General features: G+C 34.6%; 1 protein-coding gene across 3 annotated transcripts in view; it reads left to right on the top strand.

Annotated features, from left to right (window-relative positions):
• AUH (AU RNA binding methylglutaconyl-CoA hydratase) overlaps nt 1-19,528 on the top strand; it is a 111,862-nt gene that overhangs the window by 64,062 nt on the left and 28,272 nt on the right. The window contains exons 7-8 of one of the 3 annotated variants that reach the window (XM_038124196.1): nt 4,292-4,381; nt 14,355-16,856. The exons of 1 other annotated variant lie outside the window; for it this stretch is intronic. In XM_038124196.1, coding sequence (XP_037980124.1) covers nt 4,292-4,350 — 59 coding nt within the window. In that variant the 3' untranslated portion in view covers nt 4,351-4,381; nt 14,355-16,856. Of the gene's footprint in view, nt 1-4,291; nt 4,382-14,354; nt 16,857-19,528 lie in introns of those variants that run through there. One more of the 3 variants, XM_038124197.1, reaches the window with a different exon arrangement.

The following is a 19,528-nucleotide window of genomic DNA, read 5'->3' on the forward strand; positions in this document are numbered from 1 at the left end:
TCAGATGAAAAGGTTTCAGCACGAAGTAACCTGTTCTTTGGCATGCAAGAAAGGGCACAGGAGGAAGTTGTGTGTGTCTTAGCTGTGGATAATGTTTCAGTCAGAATACTCATTGCAGTGGACAGCAAGTAGTTTGTATGAGACAGGATATCATGAGAAACCAGACTCCATCAGCTTTGCAGTTTAAAGAGACGCTTGTTATCAATCATAGTGACTTTTCTCTAAGCTATTCATTGCTAAAAGGAGTTACTATTTTTTGATCTTTTAGTTAAAAGCTGTTTAAACAACTTATTTTCTGTGTAATCCTGTGTCTGTACAGAGCTCGAAGTAGTGTGGGCAGAGTCTTTTTACACAAAAAAAATTGTGTTCATTCACATTGTTTTGTTTCCCAAACTGACATTTTAAAAAGTGCAAATATCTGTCATTAATCGAATGTAGTTTTTGATGTCTCACAGCTTGCAGAGCAAGTGTTTTTCAGTGACAGCTTTCTCCTCAGCAAGAAACTGTCTTTTGGAGCATTTTTTTTTTTTTAAGACCTTTTTTTTTCTACTTTGTAACTTTTTAAACCTGTCTTAATTCATGATGTAATTCAGTTGATTATCTCTAGATTCTCACAGTGGATGTCATACTAAGCCTGCTAGATGATACCTTTTAGGCAGGTCTGCTTTTGTTTATTAGTGTTGTATTTATATACCACTCAGTATTAGATCTGTTTTTGTGAAGATAAAAGTGCTTGTAAAGAACATACATAAACTTCCTAATACATAAAGAACATACATAAACTTCCTACTCTAATAATAGAAGAAGATGCATTAGTTTCACAAGGGGAAGTATTCTGTGATAGCAAGAACTAGAAAAGACAAGCATCTATATAAAATATAATTTGTCTTTTCTTTATGCAGTTTATTTATACAAAAGATTTAGGTGTAAGCTAAATGGTGTATTGGCATACATCAACAATTATGTTTCTACCAAAAAAAAAAAAAGTACCTTCATTGAAATTAATATGCTTGTTTAAGCAGGTAATTTGACATTGCTAGATAAAAACTGGCTATTGGCCTGCATACTTACAGCTGTCACTCTTTTTTTGTTTGTTTGTTGTGTTTCTAAAGGTGTTTTAATTAGCAAAGCTTTTTCATTTCACCATCATTTTGCCTTTATTCTTCCATGCTCCTCCCAGAAATCCCACTACTTCATTACCAACCTGTCTTCCCCTATTTAATATAAAATAAAAACCAAGCACATAGCCCTGGGATCATGCTTTCCTTGAGAACATTCAGATGAAAAGCATATTTTATGAAGAAGACTTCTTTTAAAAAAAGGAAGGAAACAAGAAGAAACTCTACTTATAAGAAGGCCTTTGTAAATAAGCTATATATTCTATCTAAAAGTTGCTTTGAACCCTGTTTTCCAAAGGTGAAACTGAAGCTTCAAGCTTTAGGAGAACAGACTGGTTTTGTCTTTAAAATATAGAACAAGGGAGAGATTAAATTGCAGCATTTCTTTGTTCTCCCCTTACTTTGGTAACAATATTGCTTTGTTTTTCTAGGCTTCAAATTGTATTTGGACACTTACAGAGCTTGTGGATTATAAGACTATAAGAGATAGGAACACTGAGATATGAGGTTTTTTTGCATAGGAAGAAAACAAGTGTAAGAATGAAAAGTAAATTTAGGTAATCCTAGTATATTTTCCTTAATTCTTTGCTTTTAAAAGCATCCTTATTGTCTCTGTTGCAGTACTTTAAAGCTAAAGAAAAAATTCTATTTTGGATGAGAGAGATGTCAAGGGAATCTCTGCATGGGAAAAACTCACACAGAACATGTTCTTGCTAACAGAAGTAGTTGTCCAGTTCAGCCAAGTATAAAGGTTAAATTGAATGTCAATTTCAAGTTGAAATCCATTGCACATTACAATGAACTGCTAACATATTCTTTGGATTTCTGTATTTCAATTTCATCAATAATAGGAATAGCATTTGATAAATGCTGAAAAATTAAAGTGTTATTATTTGGTGTATCAAGATTGAATTTTGGAGTACTTTTTTACTGAAATTTGTTGTTACAACCTGAGCAATGTTATTAATTACCTTCCTAATTATCATGGATATATGAGAAAACTTTCATGAGTTGGAAAATTGTTTTATGAGATTAATGGATTGTGCATTTTTGAATGACAGCCAGAAAAATGAAAAAGTGCGACAAGTTATTTGTTTTCTTCCATCCTCCATAAACAATGTAGACTTAAGCCCCATTCAGGTGCTCTTTCACTGAGCATGGGCTGTAGTGTCACATTTGTATCTTTTCCAGACCATCTCTGTACTGCGGGGAGCTACACAGTAAAGCTTTGAAAACAAAGCAAACCCAAACTTCGCTTTTGCAGCTTGGTTTTTCTCACCACATATATTAAAATAGTATGACACTGAATAGAAATTATGGTCTGGGCCAACTGTAACAACATGAATGAAATTCACACTAGTTTTCATAACATAAGTGCAAAGTAGGTTACATTCACTTGGGATGCTCATATGAAGACAACATAGAAAGAATAAATTAAATAGAGAAAAGAATGATCTAAAATGCTGCTAGGTAAGGAACTTTATTTTTTTCAAAGCCAGTTAAAATATAAAAATTACCTATGTACAGACTTGCACATAATCAGTTAAATGAGTTTTCTGTTGACTCATACAGATTTATCAGAGTTCATGAATGCCTTTGATGAAATAATTTTCCCCTTGCCTTAAATTTGGACTTAATTTTAAAAGTTGTACAAAGCCTTTGTACAAGACCACCCTTTTTTAATTTTTAAAAGACCACCCTTTTTTCCCCCAAACATGTCCTAAAACCAGAACCTAGTGTCTGTCTCAAGCTCTCTTGTCCACTGAAAATCATAATATAAACTTCCAATGGCACACTTTCATGTGAATTTTTTAAGTTATTTTCTTTCAATATCTTATTTCTAAGCTTATGCAAAAACAAAAGGAAGAACAAGTAATAGTAGCTGGTGTTTCTGGGGAAAAATAGGGCATGAGAGAAATAAAAATTTGCTGGATATAGAAAACAGAATTGCATGAAATTTTCTGTTAAAATTGGTGGTTTGGTTGTTTTGGTCTCTTTTTAAATAAAAAAAGTTACTGTATTTTGGAAGTAAATATTGGACAAATTAAGGATTTGACTCCGTCTGGTGGCTTAAAGGCTAAAGCAAAAATCTTTAGCTTCGATTTCTAGGCTCAGCCTCTTCTATAGTCAGCATTTCTGAATTTTAAGTTTATCTTTTCTGACTACCTTTCCTAGTTCCTCTATAAAGTGCCTCATTGCTACTTCAGCTTGTTGTCAGAGATTAAATATTGTCTCAATAGTGTCCTTTCTTCCTGCATCTTCACTTATGCATGTAGCTGGGATCATAGCCTACAAAGACATTGTTCATAGACACAGAGACTGAAGGTGTAGGAGAGAAAAAGGAGTAAAAATTTGCACACTGATCAGGAAGTTGTCGGCAGATAAACAAAATGGATTGGAGATACAAACATGAGGATTTTGAAAGTTTTTAATAACTGAGAAGAAAGAAGTAAGATGCTGCAACTTTCCTATTGATACTCTTACATAAATGGTTTATTAAGAAGTAGGTTATTAGTATGGGGTTTCATTCTGTTTATTTTTTCCTCAGATGCTCCCACAGCATTTTCAAAATTTAAGTGATGAGTATGTTCTTCCAAAACTTAGTCACCAGTCTTCACGACATTATTTGCTCAAAATTTCCATTGACATGAGTGCTTGCCGCCGTAAGGCTTGCAAAAGCTATGCTCATCCTTTAGGATTTTTTCAATAGCTATGAATCCAGAGGGAATCTGGGAGGATAAAAGAAAACCCAACATTTTGAGGAGATTAAATGATCATGGATTTTTTTCAGCCTTTTAAATTCTAGACCTCTTGTGTAAGTCATTGCTCAAGTGACCCTCACTGTGCATGGCATGCAGAAAGCAGTTGCAGTTCTGTAGATGGCATGTGTTAGTAAGAACTTGTAAGCAGGCATTGCTGGGTGAAATTAATTGCATTGCATTACTTATGTCTTGTTCAAGTCTGACTTATGAAAGAATGTTCTGGGATTTTTACCAGTGCTGTAATAGTTTTCTTACAGTATTTCAGTTTATCTTCTGCGCTTTGCTGTATTAGTGAATGGAAAGCAATTTACAGAAAGCAACAGGCTTTGGAAAGATGAAAAGAAGATGAAGTATCTTTTTACTTTGTGTTATTAAGATTCCCCTCTTCAAAATGTCTTCATCTCAATATAGATGTTACTGGAGGCGAAGGATTGGGAGTGGGGCTCTGGTGGACCAGCTGGAGTGTATAAATGGGGGCTAGTATAGATGCAACAATACTTGGTAAGTTCCTAAAAATTATGTTGACAGCTGTTGAGCTCATCTATGCTCAGTGTGTTTTTTGAAGAGAAGCCAAGGAATTTTTAATCAAGGAAGATTACTGAGCAGATTACTGTTGCTTAAAAATAGACTTACTTTTATTAGTAAAACTTTTTGTTTAAGCCTGAAGTGTTACATTTTTCACTGAAAATGCAAAAGCTGTTTTGATTTAAAACAGTATTAAATTATTATGAATGAGATGAAAAGAGATAATGAGATGGAAAGAAGATAATATTTATTCTGTTTAATCGCGGTGTTGTATAGGAATGTCAGCATGAGTAATATAAATGCATTTTAGCTTTAGAATTTAATGGATCTCAAACTGACATTTCAAGGGAGATAGGATTTTCAGTGACTTGTTAGATTGGAAAATGTCTGATTTAAAGAACATTCTTTATGGAATGTTTTTGTGTGAAGTTATTTTGGTAATCTGCTCTCCTAGGACCAATTGCTAGTCTTTTCCCACACTAATGAAACTAGGTCACTACTTTTTGGCACTCATCCAAGTTGTGAGATTTATTTGGTGTTCAAGCACACTGTCTAGAAATAGTGATGCAATGTCAGCAAGGCCACTTTTCATTTCATGAACATCATTTTCAGTGCCCTGGAATTAATTTATTCACTGACCTGTTAATAACTGCAATCTGTCACTGGCTTAACAGAGGCTGAGGAAGTGTCTGGAAATAGTCATGGTCACCCTACCAGGTGATCAGTTACAGGACTGCTGTTCAATGTAACATTTTTTGGTTTTAATCATGCAGAAGAGTCTGACTGTTAATGAAAACAAGCCAGCAACTTAATCAAAAGGAAAATAAATGTAATTAGTAAATATGGGAGAGAGATTGAAGTAGTGGTTTTACCCCGCATTGAACTACAGTGTGTCTGAGAACTATTCTGGTTACCTTTGAAAAAGTAGAGAAATTCAGCATCTGTGGATGATATATAATTCTTTAGAAAAGCAGATTATAGCAGTGTTGTCAAATAAAAAGAAGCTTAGTAATTTGGATTTCCTTAGTAATTTGAAAAGAAGCTTAGTAATTTGAATTTTAATAGTAATTTGAAATTTTTGTTTCAGGTTTGTTCTCATCCCCATCTCTACAATGTTTTTTGTTGAAATCAGGATTGTCTTTTGCCACAGGCATGGCAGGCAGTCGCTTGTGGCTGTGGATTACTCTGCAGAGCAAAATAGCTGTTAGCCCTTTTCTACCTCACATGAGCCAGAGCCCTGGGGAGACAAGCTTGATGCTGCCAGTGAGGGAGAAGGGTTCAATGGTCAGAAAACAGTTCTTACTGTGCAGTGGCACAGCTGGCTACCAATTCCTATCAATGCAGCTGCTATCTTCAATTTTTCTGTTTCTGCTGTAGAGAAGCATCAAACCTAGCTCTACAGGGATTCCCCGCTCACCCCCCACTGTGTGCATCCTAGCTCTGAGCCTTTTACCTTACTTTAGATCTGAATATTTCTCCTGTTCCTCATTTACCATTCCCCATGGTAATGCTGCACAGCATCCTGGCCCTTAATCCACCGTCTTGAAAAATTAAATTTTGCCTGTAGCAGTAAGATGGCTCTGATTAAAGTATCAGGCATCCTCACTGCAAGTAGTAAACCCTGCTCGTGGGGACGAGCTTTTCTAGACTTGTACAAAACTGATCTTTGGGCACAGATTAAAGCTTAATAATGAAAAAGGTCTTTATAGGATTTTTTTGGGGTTTTTTTGTTTCTTTGGTTTGTTTTTGTTATGGGAGGGTTGTGGTTTTGAGGGATTTTGAGATGCAATTTAATAGAGCTGAGGAGCTGCTGAGTTAGGGTACTTCTTGTGATATTTGAGATATTAAATTTCTGGAACATGCAGCAGAGCATAGTGCTGATCTACTATCACTGCCATTGCAAGCATGGAAAGAGTGGCCATTTTTTTGTTCTCAGGTTTCATAATCAGTAGTGGTTTTCTTCTGAAGCTTTACTTTTAGATGAAACTTGGGGCCTGAACTTCCATGGCTGAGCAGTGATAGTTGAAAACATGTCCATTCTTCATAGTGCCTTGGAAAGGTGGTGTAAGTGAATAGCCATTTTTATTTCTAATCTGCTAATTGCTTAAATGTCTTAACAGCATTTGAGGACAGAAAACCAATTGAGGTCTTTTTTAACAGTAACTTTTATGTTAAAATGGAGTACCCTTTAAAATTCCAACTTTATACTGGGTACCTGAACTCTGTTGAGGGGCCAGACATCTTGTTGTTATATCCATTGAATTATTATCCTAGACGTTTGTAGTGCTGGAAGAGAATTTATGAAGTCCAGTTTGAAGGCTAGTTGTTTTTCTGTAATTTAATAGGAAATGCATTTTTTGAAATTAAAAAGATGGGGCAAAATTTGCAGCTTCCTCAGTGACTTGTGCTAAAGCCAGTATTTTTACTGGAGACTTATATAAAGGGCAGTAGGTACTGCATACTCCTCTGTTTTGTGATCTTTATCTTATCAGACTGCTAACTATATGATTTCCCTGCATGGAGCAAGGAAAGGTCTGGCTGCTTTGCATAATATCCAGTCTTTTAGTGTATGGAATGCTAGCAAATTTTGATGACTTGGTCCAATGCATCTTTTGATGTCTCCTTTGTTTTCAGATTCTTTCAAGTGACAGTAAATTAAGCTGTTCTCTATTCCCTGCATCTGCTGACTGCTCCCCAAAGCCTTTGTAATAAAAAAGAGTAAAAACAAAGTAAATTATTAGTGATTCATTTTCTAATGTGATAAAACATAAAACAAAAACTGGAGATGAGCAATGTGAAAGAACATTCTGATCTAGTAAATCACATAGATGCAGGACATACTTACTTAGTTTTTTATGCTAGGTAGATCAAATGAAAATGATTTGGATACATCTTCCTGTGTTTGAGACCTGTGTTTTTCTTCAAAACATACTATTGAAATCTTTTTGATTGAATTATTTTTTAAAATTACTTTAAAAAATTCTTTTGGTAGTTCGTAATGTTCATATACTATTACAATGTAATACATAGTGTGGTCATGATTCACATGATTGCTTTTTGGGGGAGGGGTTGTTTATGTTTCGGCAAGAAATAGAGAAATACGTTAATGTTTGGTGACTTTCTAAACACGCAGTTGTTTTGGCATGTTGAAACTGGCATGTTTGGAAAATCCCTCAACCTGAATTACTAGTCCACCTGTATTGTAAGATACATAAAATATAACAGTTTAATTGTCTAAACATATGTATGAATGTTGTTCTTGAAAATATCATTATGCTAAGGGTATGGCGGTTTTTTGTCATTACTGTAACAGAATTTTTAAAATTTTGTTGAGCTTGGCATCTGCTTTATTGACTGTTTCAAATGTGTTTCTATGACACTTTTGCCAAATGTCTGCATTTACTAAGAACATAAGCTAAATGCAGTTTTCCTCTTCTGTCATGAGGTCACTTTTTTCACCTTTTTTTACGGGGGAAAGTTCTCCACAAAATCTCTTTCTTAACTCTGTTTTCTTGTAAAGAGTCAGCAGGTGATAGTTCTCCCAGCAGAGCTGGAGTAAAAGTAGGTCTTGCAGAAAGCAAATGAATTAGAACCAGTTAAAAATACTGGAAGTTTTCATAGGTTTGAACACTTTATGTGTTGAATTTTCACCGTATGCTATAAGACTTTATTGTTGTAACTCTGCCTTCAAAATCATCAAGCCATTCTCAGTAGCCTTGCATGTAAAATTTCAGTAAATTCACATGTCTTCTAAACAGAAGGAAAAATTAAAACATCTCTCAAGTCACTTCTTCTAGCCTATATGAATTAGTGTGATGCTAGGTGAATATTAGCAGAATTGGAAGAAAAAATTTTCTCATAAATTCATCTTAGATCACAGACTTTCCCACCATTTTTCTGTAGTGGAAGTCTGTCTCAGCGTAGCAGTAAACATGGGAGAAGTTATCCTTTTAGAAAAGATCAGTGAAGGGTAGCTACTTTGATTGGAAAGCTGATATTTTCTGTATAATTTCCTCTTTCTGGATGAATATTAGAGTGTTACCACACCTGGAGTCAATCACAGGCAAGCCGAAATTAAAGCTTTTTCCATGTATCCTGCTACCTGGTTGGACAATTCTCAATTCAGACATCCAGTAACTAGGTTAATCTTAATTGTCAGGACAATTGAGATTGAAAGGTACACAATTGCAAAAGGACCTAAGTGTTTCTGAGTTTTCATGCCTTGAAGTAGAAGCCAACCTTTCCCTTCAGGCAGTTCCTAAAAGGCTGTTCTCACCAGCAGAAAACAGCATGTGGAACTTGGTTCCCTAAACATGGTGTCCCTATGCCTTAGAGTGTCTGGTTGTGCCTCTGATTGCTTCTGTGGTCTTGCTGTCAATGCAGGAGCTTACAGATACTGTGACATCCAAAAGCATATTTTAGACTTAGGTGTATTAAGTTGAATCCCATGCATGATCTCAGTGTTACAAGGCTTCAAGTCCAGAAGGCTTTAAGGGGAGTTTCTTGTAAAATATAGAACACAAGAGCAAATTGGTTTTATGTTCTTTCAAATGGATGTGTTTGGGTTTGCATTTTTTTTTTTAATTTCTTTCTGTACTTTCATGCAGTTGCAGAAGTATACCATAGGTCTGCACATAGCTGATGTAGATATGCCAGATAAAATCTGAGAGGAAAAAGTGTGCTTCAGAATAAAAATTTAGTAAGTGAATGTTGCGTGGCCGTAGCCAGTTATTTCCTTTGAATTTTGGTATATAAAAGCTCACATAAAAGATTTTAACAAGTCTTTTATAAGTAATAAGCCCTAAAAATAGAGTAAATGCTCATATTTTTATTATTTTGTTTTCCATTTCAATCTTCATTTTACATAAAGTTTAAAAAAGGTCAGAAAAAAAAGAGTTGATACAGGATTGACTGCTTCCAATATGGAAGAGAAGTGTGATCATTTGAACATCAAATGCTCTCTGCTATGATAATTCTCCCTGAAAATTAGCTGGTAGCTATTGATCTTTTATTGAAATTCCTAAGTGTGATGCTAGGTTTGTGTACTAATTGCCATGCATTTGAGCAAGGCAATATATAGCATGTACTTTAAAGTTTTTTCACCTTAGGAAATTAATAGACAGTTTTAACCCAGTTAAATTGGGCTATCACTTCCTACAGGACTGAACCCATAGCAGTGAAAGATTTCTTACTGCTTCTCTTAGATAAGAGGCAGAAATGAGTGTCTGAATTTTGATAGTTAAGTTGCTCAAAAGGATGTTATGCCTAGCCAGCTTTAAAACTACTACAGATGATCAAAAGTCTTCACGCTGAACACTTTAGAGGTGCCAGATTTCTGAATATCCATCTCTTCAACAGAATAGAAGGTCACCCAGAGCATAACACTGTTGCCATTAAAAACCTTTCTTTTCTTCAGTCTTGAAGTGAGAAATACAGAGGAAGAAAGAAACACTGGGAGTACAAAAATAATAGAACATGCAGCATAGGAAGCAGCTATTGTTGTCCTTACTCATTGTTCATATGAAAAAAAAAAAGCCTCTGTGAATTAAGAAGGATTTAAGGTAGTCTTGGAAATGTCAAAGTTCCAAATAGTGAAAAAGGCTGATATGTTGTCAGTTCTGTTGCTTCTCCATTTTAAAAGGCGTTAAACCCCAAGTAAATTGTTTCCATGTTCTATGAAAGTGGTGTCCTAAATTAAAGTATGGAATGTAACTACAGATTATATTGTAGCTACAGATTTTCTGATACTCTGGAATTCCTTGCAATATGTATGTAATGTCTCTAGACAACACCTTTTTTCCAGGTCAGAGAAGTCTACTCTACTCTTTGGCCTTTACTAAATGTTTAGCTTTATACTACCTTTTTTTTTTTTTTTAATTTTTAAAACCTGAATTTAGTTTGGTATGTTTGAATATCTACAAAGACACATACTTTTCTATTCCTAGATAAGAAGTGATTATACATAATGGAACCCATGATAGTGACAAAATTTCTCAATTGTTTCCTTTTGAAAAAACCCACCCCAACTCCCCTGAAAAAAAAGCCCCCCAAGCCCCAGTGTTTATTCCTCCAGGAAAATAAGTGTTTATTTAAAAAACAAGGACAAAAAAACCAGTGAAAGCTATGTTTCACATTTCTTGTCCTAGTGGCCCAAATAAAATAATTGTTAGACTAGTATACCCTAGTATGTGTTTCAGGTTTTTCATGTGCCATGTATTTTAGCAGATGTATGTAGATGTCTGTTAGCTTATCCTGTCATCCAGGAGCTAGCTGCTGCATTAGAAAAAACAGATCTTCAGAATTCCTTTATCTGGACATAGTCCTGAACCTTTTCAAGGTGACCTTTCATGAATATTGGACAAGGTGATCACCAGAGATTCCTTCCAACTTAGCATTCAGTGATTCTGTGACTTTAGCAGTTCAATGAAGTATAAAAAGACAGTGAAAAACATGTTCTTTTGGGTTTTGATTTTTTGATTTCTCACAAACAGCATCTTTCCTTCTCAGCACAACATAGAGTAACATGTTAAATATGTATGTGGGTCTAAGTCTGTTTGTTTTTTTTTTTTCCTTTCCCCTGCTCCTTGCGTAGAAAAGGCATAGAAAAGGGAAGTAGTGCTTCACAGTGGTGAAGTATGATGTGTCAATGGAAAAGTACTTTAATTTCCTGAAAACATTGTTCAAAGAACAAAATATTATTGCAGTCTCATGCTATTTTTCTGATTTGTTATTTTTGTCATTCTCTTGCTTCCTGATGTAATAGAACTTTATATTATCACTTCTGACAAAACCCCTACTCCAAAGGTCTCACTACATGTATGATTCATACTTTAGTCTTTAAAAGAAAGGAGTTTTAGTCTTTGAAACAATGGTGGTTTTTGATTTGTACCGTCTTCTTACTCTCTCTGGTGTGGACAATAAACTCACTTTCATGTTCTTCTCTTGATTTTAATAGGCTTGCTGCAGATCTTTAGTATAGTCCTATGTAAGCAAGGATAAGGTACATAAGATGAGTGCAGAAATTGAGTTGCTGCCAAAGGGAGTTTGGCATAAGCTGGTGCATCAGGAAGCCAGCTTGAGTAAGAGAGAGGAAAATAAAGTTATCCTTACAAATTAATGCAGACTAGTGTAGTGCAGAATAGTACTGCTACAGCTAAGGTTGGGATGAATTTGGCTGTTTAGCTGAAGATCTTTTCCTGCTCTAAAAGCAAAATATGTTCTGAGATTATCTTAAAAATGTCTCTATCTTACTGAAAATATGGTTATTGTGAACAGTCACATTTAAGGAACAAGAGATCCGCAAGGTCCAGTGATTCTTCACCCAGAGGACAGCAGGACAGAAGATATAAAAAGGAATGGGGAGACACCCTGGTACAGCACCTTATCCAATTCTGATTTGAGTATCTATGAGGATATAGATGTGAGGATCAAACTGTAGTAGTTCATTTCAAAGTGTATCATCAGACTGTGGAGAGCCTGCTAAGAGGGACTCTGAGATTGGTGGTGAATTTCTAGAGTAATAGGTCTTTTGTGTGGCTGAGGAAGTGTTTATCTGAACTTAACATTGCTATACTCTAGCATGTATGACATTACTGACTGAGTTCCTTGCGGTGTTTGTTCCAGGTTTTGCTGGGTCACATTGGGTTGGTTGTTCTCGCATTTCTAAGAAGGACCAAACACCTTTCTTTTAGCATATGTCTAGTGCCTCTGCAAAGAGTATATGGAATGATCTTAACTAAAAGGTTATCTTCTGAAAATAATACTGAGATAATTACTTTGTTTTGATATTCAGGAGAAAAATGAGAGAGTTTTTTTTTGTTTGTTTTATTTGTTTATTATTATCAGGGATGTAGTTTAGCTGTTGCAATTTCCATCATTCTCTGAAGTAGTCATTGATGGAGGTAAGGTTCTGCATTGCTAAAGAATTGTGACTGAAATCCATCAAGAATGCCAAAGTAAACAGGTATGAAAAAACCCACAACTAATGCAAGTGTCAAATTTTCCTTGCTTAAAGGTATAATCTCTTATTTATGTGTACGTAGTCTAATTCTGTCAGGGACAGTGTTACTGTGAGGCATTTACATAAACAGATCAATAAGCACGTAGCTTAGGGGAAGCGCATTTTCAAAATTATAGATCCATCTTTTCTTTGTGTGATGATGTAGATTTTTTGTCACTGAGAAAAACGAATGCTTAAGAATATAATGAATATTTCTGTTATTCCTGTTACATTATTATCAGATCACAGGTTTCTGAAAGGATAAATGTAGATAATATTTTACAGTTAATCTTTAGTGTACAGCTGAATAGATGGTAAGGTTACACTAATGATACATTTTTAGTAGACTAGATAACAATATCGTAAGCACAGACAAAGTGTGCAGCTTGGCTGGCTGACTCTACATGACCAAACATGACTTGACATTTACTGAGACAGGTCTGGCAGTTTCTGCAGCTGTATACATACATGGTCTTTACTGTCCCTTCCCTCTGCAATATAGTTATGCCCACTAAAATGGAAGTAATTTCTGGGGAAAAGTTGAGGTGATGTTGATTTTTCTTCCTGGTACTTCCCTTCTGTATAGAGATTGAAGCAGGTGAACATAATATCTTTGAAGAATTAAAGCCATGACAGGTCAGCTTTAACAAAGTATAATAACATAGTTATTTTGTTTTAAATTATTGTAGTTATGAAAAATATTGTAGCTTTAAATAACTTGAAGTTTTTTTTTGCATAAAAATGTTACTGATTCATTTTTGATCTTCAGATATGTGTGAAGTAAAGTATGAGTAGGAATTTTTTTGCCTATTCTTGAAAATGTAAAATAACTCCAGACTAACCTGTACTGCCACAGAATTGGGATATTGTAACATGAACTGTTCATGGTGTAACTTATTGATTTTTTAATATCTGATTAAAATAAATTACATCAATCACTGAGGTGGCAATGTAGAAATATGGAAGTGATATAATAGTCATAATCATTTCCACAATGAAAAAGTCAGCTTTAAGAATGTGTGTAGGAGGAAATTTTTTCGCAAGAATTAACTGCATTTGAATATCATTTCATCTAAATAGAACACACATAAATGACTGATATTTTCACTTCTAGTAATCATTGACATTCTTTGTGAGAAGTTGCTTTTGATTCCATCTCTTGAGTATTGGCCTTTACATAAAAAAAAAGGCTTATTCTGATTTTCATTGCATCATATGATGAATCAAATATTTTTAGCACTTGTTTGTTAGTTATTTCCATGGTCAGTCTGGCAGTTTTCTCTGTCATCTTTCACTGTGATTTACCAAGTTCTTTTAATGGTTGGTAAAAAGGGCTGATTTGCACATTTCTTAGCCTCATAATCAAGTATGTGTCTGATTAAGTCAAGATCTTAAAATCTACTAATTCTCAACACAATCGAAATTAAGCAAGGTACTTACTTCTACAAAATTATTTTCTTAAGATGTTAGGAAGATTTTCTAAAAATTACTTATTTGTTGTATTGTAGGGTCCCATATACTTAGAAGAAGTTACAAACCTCTCTGTCTAACTAAGTCAATCTTTAACAATATGTGATTAAGGAAAACCCACATTGATTCAATAATGCACCACACTCCTTTTTGTGTCTTTCTGAGGAAGAAATATGATATTGAATATGAAATTAGACAGAATCTGGCTTCATACAGTAGGTAATGTTTTGCTGTTGCAAAGGCTATTTCATGCCTTGCCATTATAAACTGCCATTCTGCAGTTTAGTACTGCAGAAGCAGAAAGCAACCAATGAAATAGTTATCAGTTTGAAAATTCTACAGCTTGCAGAAAATGGAGAAGCTTGCTAGAAGTCATGTACTAACTTAATTATTCTAGCTATACTTTATGTTTATGCATTAAAAATATATATACTTTCAGTCTTCAGTGTACTTTTGGTCTTTTACTTCCATTCTGCTTAGAAACCAGGCATCTGAAGCGTCATTAAAACTTGTCGATGGAACTTTGCAGGTAAGATAAACAAGAATATATATCTACTATAAAGTCCATACTGTTTATTTGTGCTTGGTGTCACTGACCTTGCCTTGTGATGCTAGGGGAATGCAAATGATTCCACGTAGTTAGAATGGAATTTCACACAACTAAGGACTCTGTAATTTACCTGGAACTGAGGTTCTAATGAGCTATTTAACCTAGGTTAAAATTGTAGAAGCTGATACCATAGTTGTTGTATTTTCATAAGTCTAACTAAATGTAGATTTACAAGATAACTTAGTAAAGCGGATATATACACGTAATATTACACTGTATCTGAGTAATTTTAGTTGTTGGATACTGAAATTTACTCTGATTTCCAGTGTTCCCTGTCATAGGATCATGCTGTAGGATGCGTAGCTCATTTTACAGTCTACTGCTTATTGTACTTACTCTTTTAAATTACTTTTAGTAGAGATGATGAAAAGTAGTTCATTGAATGCATGGTGAATGCTGCAATACAGAATACTTTAGGTTGGAAAAGATTTTTAAGATCAAGTCTAGTGGTCATTTACTACTGAGTGATTTATTGTTGTAAAGATGTATACAAGTGATATGTGCAGAAAAGAAAATGTGATATATTGTGATTTAGTTAGAAATAGTATTTACTTTGAAGGACAGAGTTTATAAAAAATCTTTTTTTTTTTTAAAGTATGGAAGTTTAAATTTGTAAGGCCTCTGATAAAGTGATGTCTTGCTAGTCCCTTGCACTTAGTATTCTCCAACAGCTCATGCAATATTCTAAATGTGAAGAAAGGATCCTGTTGAAGGGATTGGTACTATATCCAAAACATTTTAATTAATTGTAAATGTAAGAATTAACAGTGAAATAATTTCTGTTTTCACCTTGCGCAGAGTGTTGTACACCCATGCATGCATCCATACAGTCATGTTTTTTGGTGAATATAGGTAGTTAATTCACTAGCTACAATTTTCTTTTTATTTTTTCACTTTTATTTTTCTAGATGAATTTAGCATAATTCCAGCTTGAATTTTTTGTTTTAGAAACAGTTTGCGGAACTGTTTTGAAAAATCTAAATGACAATGACTCCCAAATTCTTATTACGTGCTTTGGGGAAGAATAAGCTACCAAGGTATCTGTTTGCTAGGAAGGAAAATAGATTTAAGCAGCAGAGGGTTGTAGTGAGCATTATCAACTTCTCCTGACATTGAAGAAGTATAAATAATGGTTTTGTTCAATTCTTGACAATTAAACATTCAAAAAGATTAGAAAAGTGTCTGGTTTTGACTAGTGCTGTGTGATATTTGTATTTCTTTACAGATTTACCTGGGAAAATTTCAAAGCTAAAATAGGTGCAAAAGTGATACTGGTGTTTGTTAAACTTTGGGGTATTGGGTTTTTTTTCTTTTTTTCTATGTTTTTAGACTACTAATCATAGTAGAAGTATTTGCTTTCATTGCATGCAGGATGTTAGTAATGGTATTTCCGTTATTATGACATGCATCTTGTTTGTTTTCATTTGAACTGTAATGAATGTGATCTCTGTCACATTTTTTACTGATCACTCTAAGCCAGTGATGTTACATTTTTGCAGTAGCTTCAAGATTGAGACATTTCATTCAATATTTGGTTTTATGAGGGGGAGAAATTGCCTGGTCACAACAGGCACCAGCAGTTACCTTACAACTGTTGTCACACTTGAAAGATAAACCATGAATTTTTAAAGACCATCAAGGAAGAAGCTCAAAGGGATTTATAGTAATCTCATAAATAACAGAAATTTTTTCTTATATTGGAGAAGCCCTTATAGATGGAACCTTGTATATTGAAATGGAGGAGCTGAAAAACTTCTGTAAAGCTTGTGAAAAGTGAAACATTGTCTGTGGTGTGGCCATCAGTGGAACATGGCCAATGTGACTGTGTAACCCAGGTAGCTGTTACTACAATCCCAGTTGCTTTTTATCTCCACATTCAAAAAATAAAAAAGTCTTTTTATGACTGCCAGAACAAGAAGTGATAAAGTGTTTAGATTTTACTTAATACCTTTCGTGTTAGAGCACTTCTTTGACCCTAGCAAACGTCTCTATATCAAGCCTTCTGCACAGTTAAGGCTTTGTATCATACTTCAATCCTGCTTTTATGGAAGAGTTAATGTGGCATACTTTCTCAGAAGTTTAGAAAATGTCTTTTATATGAATCACTTTGTCTCAGTGGAATAAAAGCTCATTGAACTGTGATCCACAGCAGCCTCTTGTTTTATAGTCATATGAATCAGTGTTTGGATATTATATTATTCATACCATGAAGCCAGTGCAGTAGAATTAGGCTGTTGTGTTACATGTTAGAAAAATATTATGTATTTTTACCTGTTCTGCAATGATGTAATGGCAGCAGTCTGGTAATTTGCCATTTACTTTTAAGTTCATTAAACCACTTCAATTTTTAATACGATTTAAAAAAAAAAAAAAACCAAAAAAACAGTCCTACCCAAACCCAAATCATTTGCATGTCCTACTTTATCTCTCTAGTACTTAGATGAGGGATTTAAATGAACTTTCCAATTGTTTTTATATTAAAAAAAATAGATTTTCTTCTGATAACTGTAAATCTAACACACTAAGAATAGAACTAAGTAATTTTGAATATTTTCTAAAATCTGTAATATCAAAGGATTCTTTTAGAATTATTTGGTATCATTGATTTTTACTATTGTAGCACGATAATATTCTAATTAAAGATGAGAAGCCTGTATTTTAAGGCAAGCTGCAAAGTAGAGGAAGGTGGTTGCTCATGATGGAAAATATTTATAAGTATAAATGTAGAAAAGATGCAATGTATTGTTTCAAAATATAAGGAAACCATGAGACTGTAATATGAGTGATAGGTAATGTTTTGAGTCTCTTCAGTTTTCTTTAGACATCAGAGTAAAGAAAATTTAAGGCCCGAGTTGAAGAGGATAGTTACTGCATCCACAAGACTACTCTCCAGCATGAGGGGTGTGAAGAAAGAAGGCACAATGGTGCTTGTTTCACCATACGAGAAGTGAACGGTGGAGGCTGCAATTACTCCTGTAGTTCAAAGAGCAGATTAAATCTCACAGTATGGAGTGAGACTTCATGGATTGATAAAACAAAAACCTAAAAGCTTTACGCTGATATTTTTACTGAATAGAAGCAGTGTAGAGTCAACAAGAAGTTCAAAGAGAGGAACGTCGGGACCAGAAGCAGAGCAGAGACAGACTGTCTTTGACATTTAGAGAATGAAGAATTTGCTGATGTTTCATCCTTCTACAGTGATCAGCAAAGGTGTTAAAGATAATTGTATATACTGTAATCTAAACCACTGTATCTTTCAACAGGACCAGGAAAGAATGCCTCTGACACTTCTAAGATATTCTAAGTTGAGAAAAATAAACTGTTTTCAATACTCTCTCAATACATTACTTACAATCTTTATGACAAACCTTTTTGACCTGAAGAATAGTTTTTTGATGCTGCGAATGAAGCTCAGTGAAAGTATAGAAAAACTTTTGAACTGGCAAATAACTTATAGGAAGCTACTAAAGGAAATCAGAGTACATTTGATTGAGCTGTGAATCTCCATTGGTTGAGATGATTGTGCAAACCATTTCATGGCCTCCTTTTTCTGTCTGATGCCTTAATGAGTCCCTTAGGGCATAGATGAAGGTGTTAATAGAACTTTTGTTTCTGACACAGATTTATAATTTTTTACACTTGTCTTGTTTTCTTTATATTGAAAAAAGAATAAAATTTAAAATCAAACAATTTAAAATACATTGCTAAAGAAACTGCAATCAACTAAGTGTTTTCTAGTTAATTATTTTGTCTCCTGATGTACACACAGTCTAACATTCCTCAACAGCTGATTGGTCCACAGATAAGTTTAAGAACTAGTTGAAGTCTATAAGCTCAGATTTAAACTTTCAAGTACAAGGATGAATAGAGGCTATAGTTTTCCACATATGAGTCTCCACTTACAGATGGGACTTATTTGAGCAAGTGAGACTTTAGAACCAAAGAGCTTGTATCGCATACCCCAAAGGTCTGACTAGTCTCTTGTCTTGTCTCCTACAGGGCAAGCATCTATAAGTGAAACTCCACTTTATTACTTTCCCAGTCTCTGGTTTTTTGATTCAGGGTTTTCTGAGCTGGATGAGTTTTATATATATTTAATAACTCTAGTGGGATTTTGCTTCCATGAATTTGTCTGATCTTTCTTCCCCTTAAGCCCCTGCTTTGTTACAAGCTTTGTTCGGAACTTGTACCACTGAGCTGATTTTGCACAGAGGAATCTGTAGTTTCTAATGTAACAGTGACCTGATAATTAAGTGATTGAATGATCTAAGTACTACTTTTTTTTAAATGACCATTACATCATTGCCAGTGCCTGCAACTGTGGATTCTCTGGACAGTAAGGGAAGTGCTTACAAAAAATTCATGCATTTTTTTTAATTTTCTGCTCTCTTAGTCCTTGTTCCTTACCTCACTCACACTAGCTTATTTGAGTCTCTGTGTTACCTGACAAAGAACAGTTGCTGTGTTGAATTCTAGCTCTGGCAACCTAGTCATGATGCACTTTTTTGTGATGTGATTGGTTAAACAATTTAAATAGTTACATGGAAGGGTGTCAGCATATTACAAGCAGCTGTTTCAAGAGATTACTGCTTGCTGTCATAACCTCAGCTGCGTGTCTTGCCCTCCTGCCAGAAGTCATCACCCATTTAGATCTACTTGTAGAAATTCTTCTATATGATAGTAAAAAAAAAAAAAAAGGTCTACAAAAGAGCTACAATTTAAGATGTCCAGGCTACTTTTGACTACAGCAGACTTGGAGAATCTGATTCTGAGTCCAGGGATCAGTTGTAGAAGCAACCTAATGGGCATTTAGAGAAGCAGGAACCTCTTTTATTAGAACAGCTGGACCTGTCAGGTTGACTAAGGTTGACCCCATGTGAGATGAATTTCTCTTGTGTATTCTAGAATGATAGAGTTACTTCAGTTGGGCAGGTACTTTTGAAGACATATGCTTCAGTTCCCTGTTAGGTCAGTTCCCTGGAGTTAGATCAGGTTAGTCAGGGCCTTGTGTAGCAATTTGGTATATCATAAAGATAGGCAATTT

Source organism: Motacilla alba, chromosome Z (genome assembly GCF_015832195.1).
Source record: "Motacilla alba alba isolate MOTALB_02 chromosome Z, Motacilla_alba_V1.0_pri, whole genome shotgun sequence".
Classification (NCBI taxonomy): Eukaryota; Metazoa; Chordata; class Aves; order Passeriformes; family Motacillidae; genus Motacilla; species Motacilla alba.